This window comes from Penaeus monodon, chromosome 18 (genome assembly GCF_015228065.2).
Source record: "Penaeus monodon isolate SGIC_2016 chromosome 18, NSTDA_Pmon_1, whole genome shotgun sequence".
Taxonomy (NCBI): domain Eukaryota; kingdom Metazoa; phylum Arthropoda; class Malacostraca; order Decapoda; family Penaeidae; genus Penaeus; species Penaeus monodon.
The window spans coordinates 23,326,113-23,336,112 of record NC_051403.1 but is presented as its reverse complement, the minus strand read 5'-3'; the positions used below and the strand labels follow the sequence as shown (position 1 = coordinate 23,336,112).

Here is a 10,000-nt window from a genome sequence, read left to right as displayed (position 1 = left end):
TAGACTGGAGGGAGACAAAATGTTTCAGACAGAAGGAAGATGGTGAATAATGTGCAAAAATACTATAATGTTTCAGACAGAAGGAAGATGGTGAATAATGCGCAAAAACACAATAAACATTTCTTAATGTATCAACTGATTAGCTTAATCAACTAGTTTTCACCTAGACAGGCATATCCAGCTGCAGATGAAGCCAAGCCAGCAGCAGTAGGGAAGTTGTTGGTAGAACAAATGTGCACGTGCCAATTCAAGACGTCTTCATCAGATCCTTCTAACTTTCTCTTAGATGCCCGTTCGTCTTACTGCAAGGAGTTATGTGGTTGGCCTAAAGGAAATGTTTCTGGCAGTTTCATATTTTCTTATAAATAAAATAATCATAATTCAGGTTTAACTAATAAATATCATTTTCCTACTGAGAAGCACAACTACACTAGGCACCCTCTGTATTTCAAAATACATGCTAGAATCAAGACTTTCACAAATTTTCAGATTTTTGTAGAGCATCAACAATTCAAAATATCAGATCAGAGATGATCAATTGAAAGAATCAAGAAAATCATGATTCTTCAGTTTTATTATTACCATTACAATTTTTCTATTGTAGAGAAAACCAAAATAGCTTGGCTTATGCTTTCTCAATTAAGTGATTTCAAAGAGGTTCTCTGCTTTATAACATTACTGCTAAGTAGTTTAGTTTAATATTAGGGAAACTGTTCACTAAACTCAAGAAAATCCTTATCTCCCTCCCTCCCTCTCTCTTTTATTCAACCCCCCCCAAACTCATACTCACATTCACACTTGCACTCGCTACTCTCTTCTTTCTCATCTCTCTCTTCTCTCATCTTCTCTCTCTCTCTCTCACAACACGTCGCACTCGAATCGCACTTCGCATCTGCATCGACTCGCACACGCACTCGCACTCGACTCGCACTTCGCCACTCGCACTCGCATCGCACTCGCACTCGCCTCACACTCACACTCACACTCACACTCACACACACACAACACACACACACACACACACACACACACTCACACTCACACCAAAAAAAAAAAAAAATGTGCAACTGAGAAACTCCAATTGATAACACACAATTTTGAAAATCCTACTCCTGGGTATACAAAGCCAATGTAATATTTCATCTCTTTGTAAAAGAAACTTGTATGAAATTGTATGGTAGGATTCTAGAATGTACATATAAAGAGGAAGTCTATACCACTAAATAAATCATCCCACCATCTGTGATCACAACATGAGGCACATAAAAAAAAGCTATAACAAGAAGCTCGTGCAAGATACATTTGTGTCCATGCAGGAACTCAAATGACAGTGAATTCTACAAAACCAAGCACAAACAAAAAAATAAAAGTAGGTCTGAAACCACTCTCTTCAGCAATTTTGTTTCTTGGATTTTCTAGAGACTCTTCCCTGAAATAAATTTGGGAGTTATTAGGATAGTGAACAAAGCCTCTGCATTTGATGGTTTGGCTTTTTTGAGTACGATGTAAAACAAGCGTCATCTTGAAGGTTCCTATCAATGAATATGTATAATCAAAAAGGTAAGAACTCTTGTTACTTCATTTATCAAACTGTAAACCTTTGCCTGAAAGGAATCATGACTGTTTACTAATTCTGAATTAGATTTTCATACTCAGTTACATAACTGGGATTTCATGAACATTAATTTCTTTACTTTGAAGCACAATTCTTACTTTAAACTCAAGCTTTGTTCTTGCTTTAAATCTGGGGAACAGAAGATATCATGACCATATGTTCCATGATAACACTAAACAATGTACATCCAGTGCATAAAGTACAAGAAAAAGTGACAATGCAGAGAAAAATGTGCCATTATAATTGTAAATACAGTGCATAAAGAAAAAATATAACTACCAAAAATATACAGAAGTATACTTACTTTCGTTCAGCCAAACTTGTCTTCGGTAAAAGTTGGTGAAATTGAACCGTGTGTTTTGGATACATTCATCTAGCTCAGAGTAAAGCTGATGGAGTCATTCACAGGCAGTATCAATCTTCTCACCGCTTTGCCCCCTGAAATTAATTATTAATATAAATAAATTAATTATATTAATGATGATGATAACGATGATGATAAAGGTGATGATGCGATGATGATAGTACTAACAATAATAAATATTATCCTAAACTATATTTTGCTGAATTTTTGGTTAGCTGCAACACACAATATTTGCTGAAGGTTTCTTTCTGGATCAGATATCAAGAAGTAGATATTTCTGTTTCTCATGTCTCCCAGAGTAGGATAGAGAAAACAAAGTAGAAACAATATAAAAATTTCATTATGGACTTAAAACAATGAAGATCATTTCAACTGAAGTTTTTTTCCTTAAACCAATTCGTACATCCTCTTTGGTTATCTTTTAGTAGGGATGCATTAAGCTAGATCAAACTGAAGATGATATTTTGGAGACTAAAAGTTGCATCATTAGTACAAGAATCTCAGACATGAACGTAATGCCACAAAAAAGGAAAAGATTCAGAACACCACACAAAAAACCAAAGTCCACTTGTGTTCCTAGAGTTTCAGCCTATCTGCTGATACTGAGTGAAGACAAGTTTCCAGGTGTGTTGGAGGACTAAGGGCCCCACATAACCCTAACCCTCAGCATGCCCAGGATGGCAACTTAACTGGTAGAATAATTTTTTTGAGTTGGAGTCTTCCATGCGGCAACATGTGTGAGTTTCCATATAACCTAATACTATCACCACTAATAGCCTGGAAACTTCAGAAACATCATAACTTATCCTAACCATACAGAATAATAAATAATATAAATAATATAATAATAATAATAATAATAATAAAATTCAATTCAATTCCATCTGTTACAATGATATTCTTGGTGTGACATACTGTCTTTTTCATTTTGCTTCTGAATACCTGTGCAAGAATAGGACCGGGTTACCCTCTGGCAGTGAGGGATTTGAACGCAGGTCACCAGATTGCTATACAACCTGTACCAAGCTGCACCACAACAGCAACTATGAGCATTAGTAGATAGTCAGCACCAGTCCTAAAATCATAAAAAAATACATGATATTAATTCAGAAAAAAATCTGAAATGAATGGTCTCTTGGCCATTCATTTTATGTTTATTTGTTAGTTCACTTATATTATGCTATAAGTCTATCTAGTAATAAGACATGAAAAGGAAGCAATTTCAACAACGTACTATGTAAACTCTTATGATTTCCATTGCAATGATATAAATGAAAGTATTGGTAAAGTTTTACAAAGTGACCTTTACCCCCTCTGAATTAATTCCTATTACTCTAGCCATTCCTAGAAAATCCATTTGCTATGTGAACCAAAACTTCCTAACCTGGGGGCTTTGCCCAGAGCCCCATCTGATTACATATTCCCAATCAGGGTCCCTGATCTCCCATGTAATTGCTGAGGACTTCTCTTTGCCTTGCATTTGTTGTGACCTCTTTTCTTAATTTGGATTTATATTTTGCCTACACAGATTTTTCATCTATTAGTGAGTGTAGTGTTTTTGATAATAGTGCCATTACATTTTCCTTTAAATGTTACACAATTTTTCTTATGATCAACTTGCGAAAATAATACCACAGATAAAAATGTAATTATTTTCAGTCATTTTGTCCATTACAGCCATAATTTTACCTTGTACTACATGGCTGTGGAAAACCGAAATCATATCAATTTCTTTAAGGTACTGCACCATGTATTTTTCGTACTATCATGCAGACAATATCCAAATAAGTCAAGAAATACTTTTAAAAACGGAAAATATATGTGAAGAAAGTACATTTTACTTATTTATCAGCAAAACTTAACATAGAAGCAAAAAGAATCTACTGACACAGTGCTTCTCCCTTACATACATGAAGTCACTACAATATATAATGGATTCTATAGATAAATAATTTACTAATTAGAATATGAACAGTCACTTACAATACTTGATAACGCTATGTTGACCGGTGCTGCACAGGTGACGGTCCTCATATTGCTCAGAATAAGCCTCGGATTTCAAAAACCTTTCAATACTCCAGAGCAATCAGGGGTTCCCAAAGTACGACTGTGTTGTGTTAGTGCTGGCGAAGAGACTCTCGCTGCATGCGTGTGAGATTTCTTTGCTCGATAAAGTAAAATTATTGGCTCGTCCACCTGGGAAAGCTAATTAAAGGACATGACACAGGTACACATTGAGCTCCCGCTGTGGTTTCCGCCGGCACCCCTTGGCAATAGACGAAAAAAACAATACACCGGGGTCTCATAAATAAACAAAAGAGCATGCATAAGTTCTTTTTTTAAAGAATTAAATTAAGCTTAGCTAAACGTAAAAGGAGTTCGATAATAATACAATTAATATCATAATACATTGAGGTACTATCACACAATCACATCTAACAATAAACGAAAAAAACAAATATGATGAGACAATCATAAGAAACAAAAGTACATCAGAAATTATTTCATAGAGCTATTCATAATACTCAAACCATAGCGAAGAAAGATTCTCGCACATCAAGTCTTTTTAAAAAGATCTCGTGGTGTATATATCTCCCACCAGCTTGTTTTCCATGCTACGGGGAAGCGTTGTACCTTTAATATCCGTTATCTGTGACGTTCTGATGCCGGCACACAGCTGGCGGGCGTGACACCACGTCACATGAGGGTGTTAAGATCTGCAGCATTTCGTCTGCTAAGGAGAAATGGGAAAAACCTGGCAGCTAGTTTTGAGATATTTTATCCACATCCTTGTCAGTGTGAGCAATTCTTCTCTTGAATTGCACGTTATCATGAAGAAAAAAAATGAATATAAGTGATTACGAACAGCTTATTCCAAAAGTCGAGTGATAAGTTTAAGGTAGCAATGTCCAGTCAAGAATGCATAACATCATTAAGGTTATGAGGGTAGTTAATTGTTTATGAGAGATGGGCAGCTGCATACTGATGGTTATCTGTAAATCCTGTTTCAGAGGCATATTTTTTCACTGTCTGCTGTGGACAGCATGACTGTGCTTGCAAATACCTGCTGATAGCAAGAGCACTTTTGCAAGTATCAGAATTGGCAAACTGCTGTCCATAGATGCTACTGTCTTCATGATACCCTTTTCAGCACCACACAGTGATTTGTTGTCCATAATGTGATAGTATATGAACTCAATACCTGTTTCAGGCATCAATTTTCACCCTGTAATGCAGATAGCAGGGTGTCATGCTTCAAAAATAAAAGTAGGCTTCCATGTGTGTCAGTGCTGGTAATGTCAACAGTGAAGTTGCTTTGAGTTTATTATGCATGGCAGACAGTGAAAAATGAAGGTCTGAAAGAAACTGACATGGATAACTCAGCATTGTACTATCTGGTGGACAGAAGAAATTCTGCATGTTAAAAGGGCCCAAGATGCTCAAACTATTAGTGTTTGTATATAGTAGAGCTGCACTAATGATCTGACAAAAGTCGCAGATCTCCACCAAGTATATTTTTTGCATGATGGAGCTTGTCTCATTCCATAGTTGATGATGAAGCTCTGTCTTACCAAATATACAAGTGAGGTTTATTGTTTTTTGCCAGTGTGCCATTTTGGCATAGACCTGGTGATTGCTTGAGTCAGTGCAGGTGTAGGTCATTATAGTACCTGTTGTGCCATTGTCCTTCACTTTTGTACATCACTAAGATATCAGGTGCTTGTTTTGATTCCTGTACAAGTGTTAGATTTTGTTTTTGTCCATCATGTGTGGTACTATTGTAAATATTTACCAAAATGTTGCTTATGTGGTTGTTGATATGTCTACATAGCACGAGTAAGTATTACATGTTAATTTGATGTTTAAATAGTCATAACTGCTTCTTAACGATTTTTTCACTAATGATAATAGTCTGCTTTCAGCTCACTTTTTCATAGTGCACTCTAACAAAAGGAATCATTTTGCAATGATGCTCTAACACCTCTGCTGAAATGTCTCGTGGGACCACAGTGAGGACCTCGTGTCTCTCACCTCATTAGGATGGCTCTACTTAGTTCAAGGCATCCCATATGGGCTGCAAGACAAGTTTCATTCCAGTTCAGCTTCGTTCGCGGGGACTGCAGTATTCGAGGTATTTATCTTTTGCTCTGTGTAGTATATGAAATACTTTAAGTCAGTTGCTCTATGTATGGAAATCCTTTTTTATTCTTTTTTCTTTACAAGTTTTGAAACTGAGCTATTTTGGATTAAAAGGATTTTTTTTATGAAACCAAATTTTAGGTAACTTGATTCTTAACCATAAAGCTCTTTTTCTCTTAATATTTCCTTTTACTTGAAGTTATGTTTAATTCTGTTCATTAGCCTTTCTGTAATAATGTATTCCATATTTAAGGAAACTTTATAATAGATTATATTTTGCGATCTCAGCTTTCATACCGTTATTTATATAAAAATCATTCTCTCTCTCTCTCTCTCTCTCCTTCTCTCGTCTCTCTCTCTCTCTCTTTTCATTTCTCTCTTTCTTCTCTCTCTCTCTCCTTCTTCTTTCTCTTTCTTTCTTTCTTTCTCTTCTCTCTCTTTCTCTTTCTTTCTCTTTTTCTCTCTTTCTCTCTCTTTTTCTCTCTTTCTTTTCTCTCTTTCCTTCCTCTCTTTCTTCCTCTCTTTCTCTCTTTCTCTCTTTCTTCTTCTTTCCCTCTCTTCTCCTCTTTTCTCTCTCTCCGTCTCTCTCTCTCTCTTTCTTTCTTTCTTTCTTTCTTTCTTTCTTTCTTTCTTTTTTCTCCTTTTTCTCACCCTCTCCCATACTATCTCCCTTCTCTTTTTCTCCCTTTACCATACTGTCTCCCTTCTTTTCACTCTTCCTTTTTATTTCCATCTCCTTTCCTTTTATTTCCTCTCCTTTTTTCATCATCTTTCTCTCCTTTCCCTTATCCCACATCTCACCATCTCACTTCCCCCTCTTCCCCTTTCCTTCTTTGCTTATCTCCCTCCCTCCACATATGCACAAAATATGACTAATACCATATCTATCTGTTGGTGAACAGGTTATTTGTTTATTAATCTATATTATATAATTTCTGATTTTCATCTACTATATTCAGCCAAGCAAAAGAAAGAAAATTGGAGTGACTTTCTAAAAAGGAACTTTTAAGATGATATTTTTCCCCTTTTGCAGTGTGTCCCTGTTGAAAGCCCTGTTATTTCCGTGGGTTGCAAAAGGACTGTGGGCTTCCTTTAGTTGATCCTCGTGGCAACATTGCTGGCTCTTGTGTCACTTGTTGCTCTCATGCCTCGGCATATGGAGGTGAGTTTCATTTGTTGCCTTTTCCCAGAGGTGATTGCTCTGTGATATTTGAGTTGCTTTAATCTTTGATGAGCTATGGTTGTGAGACCTAGTATAAGTTTGCGTACACACACATGCACACACACACACACACACACACACACACACACACACACACACACACACACACACACACACACACACCTCACTCACACTCACACTCACACTCACACTCACACTCACATACACACCACACACACACACACACACTCACGCACACATGCACACTCACTCACTCACTCACTCAACCACTCACTCACTCACTCACTCACTCACTCCACTCACTCACTCACTCACCACTCACTCCTCACTCACTTATTCACTCACTCACTCACTCACTCACTCACTCTCACACGCACACACTCTTTCTAAAAAAAAAAAAAAAAAAAAAGTGCGTGTGTGCACACCCACACACGCACACACAAGTGCACTCGCACACAGAACACACGAGCGCACTCACTCACTCACTCACTCACTCACTCACTCACTCACTCACTCACTCACTCACTCACTCACTCACTCACTCACTCACTCGCACACTCGCACACACGCACACACGCACACACGCACACACACACACACGCACACACGCACACAGCACACACACACACACACACACACACACACACACACACACACACACACACACGCACACACACACACACACTCATATGTGTGTGTGTGTGTGTGTATGTGTATGTGTATGTGTATGTGTATTTATTTGTATATATAAATGGATACTCAACTTTATTCACATATTTGAAACACAGAGTATTGTTAATCTGTAATTGTTATCAATTACCATGATTGTTTTAACATTTAATAGCTCTCTTGAAATGTTTGTACTAATCAGCTGTAGGATTTTTTCTTCAGCAGTATTCTTCATTGGAAGATTATTCATTGGAAGCTGTCATTTTTTAAAGTTATGTCAAGCAAGAGCTAGCAGCATTTTTACCCACAATTTTTTTTTTTTTTACAAACTGAATCTGCAGTTTGACACTGTACTGGTAACATTATTTCCAAGTATATAAGAAGTAAGCATGATATTTTTTATTAGTCTCCTTGTTGCTTTTTCCCTCACAGGATCACTTGTCATCCCAGAAGATGTCTTTGAGATTGGGTGTGTCCTTCTCTCTCTAAACGTGTTCTCGGCCATCCAAGACATTGCTGTGGATGGGCTGGCACTTGAAGTCCTCCGAGATGAACACCTTGGGCTCGGAAACACCATACAGGTAGAGTGTCTTTGTGAGAGCAAGCACTATTGGGTAGAGCATTTTTGTTTGAAAAAATAGTTTTTGTGTCAGAAAACACCAAATTTGCAGAGCATGTTTGTAGGAGGAAACATCATACATGTAGAGCATCTTTGTGAAATCAGAATTTGAAGGATGAAATTGAGCTGCAAGGTTTTAGTGATATAGTATTTGTTTTCTCTGTTTTATGTTGTTAGCTGAAAGTAAAACTGGAGTATGATATGTCGTTAGTTCTTGCCTTTAGCTAAAAAGTGGGAGTTATGACAGTTTGATCTCCATTAGAGAAAAGTCTATCACTTATCTAAATAAGACAGGAGCTACTTTATAGTTTTGAGACTGAGCTTTGAGAAATGAAATCTGTTTTTTTTGTCCTTCCTTCATTTGCTTCTGATCCACATATTTAGTTTCTTTCATGATACCTTACTTGCTTATCAAGAATGACAGATATCAGTTAGGTATGTTATTAGTATTTAGACGTTAGCAATTGATGTTTCTTCTGCTTTAATTCTTATATATATTTTGTACTTACAGGTGGTCCTCTACAAAGTTGGCTGTCTGTTGGGTGGTGCTGGACTTACTTTTTTATTAGATCTCACCAACTGGAAGATCACATTCAACTTCCTTGCCTTTTTATATCTTTTTACTGCTGCTTGGTCCATACATCTGCCCACTAGCAGTAACATGTTTGTTAAATACTCTGTTGTGGATAAAGAGAACAAACAGAAAGGTTCTTTCAAGGCTGAGAACGATTCCCAAGTGAACCTAGACAGTGCTCAGGGTATGAGTCAGTGTAAGGCCAAGTCAGAATCCCAGATAAAGAAAGTTTTTGTATCATAAGCGAGGTTGTCACCACACCAGGAACAGGATGGCTCAGCCTGTATGTCCTCTTATACAAAATGGGTGAGAGAGGAGCAATAAACAACATGCCTCTCTTCCTTTTGGATAAAGGTATGTCAAAACATCTTCTGGCTTTCTGGAATGGCTCAGTTTGTCAAGGCTTGTCCATCCTCGGCTCATTTTATGGAGGCATCACTCTTGCAAATAAAGATGCTGACATTAAACATGTGTTACTGTTACATTCAGTGTACAGAGTGTTTGCTGTACTGGTAATGCTGGTCTTGATCATATTATGGAATGAACATTATATATCAATATATTTCTCTTCGGGTATAGTAAGTATGTGTTCTCTTAGCTTCACCAGTGGCGTTATATCTACTGCGTCATTCACTCTCATGATGAAAGTGAGTAGAGTGTGCAAGGGAGAGACGCAGGCTAGCCACTATAGTGCTTTGGCCTCGATTGAGATTGCTGGTAAACTTGTATTTGCAACTCTGGCAGGTTTTATTATTGAGTCTGTTGGCATTGCATCAGCATTTTTGACTTTTACAGTATTGTGTACACTGCCTTGCATGGTACTTATGATAATCCCA

At 37.2% G+C, this 10,000-nt stretch overlaps 2 protein-coding genes across 3 annotated transcripts in view; one reads left to right on the top strand and one right to left on the bottom strand.

The window, feature by feature from the left end:
* The window catches only part of LOC119584326 (diphosphomevalonate decarboxylase-like), a 27,933-nt gene that overhangs the window by 4,543 nt on the left and 13,390 nt on the right, over positions 1-10,000 (bottom strand). For both annotated transcript variants that reach the window (XM_037932881.1, XM_037932882.1), the window contains exons 4-5: positions 164-302; positions 1-4 (exon numbers count right to left, since the gene is read on the bottom strand). The exon at positions 1-4 is cut by the window's left edge and continues 196 nt beyond it. The gene's annotated coding sequence lies outside the window, so the exon portion shown is untranslated. The remainder of the gene's footprint in view (positions 5-163; positions 303-10,000) is intronic.
* The window catches only part of LOC119584671 (major facilitator superfamily domain-containing protein 3-like), a gene marked incomplete at its 5' end in the record, with an annotated part of 2,831 nt that continues 51 nt past the window's right edge, over positions 7,221-10,000 (top strand). Inside the window, 4 exon segments of the mRNA XM_037933345.1 lie at positions 7,221-7,281; positions 8,404-8,552; positions 9,102-9,396; positions 9,399-10,000. The exon segment at positions 9,399-10,000 is cut by the window's right edge and continues 51 nt beyond it. Of these exon segments, the coding sequence (XP_037789273.1) occupies positions 7,221-7,281; positions 8,404-8,552; positions 9,102-9,396; positions 9,399-10,000 (1,107 nt within the window).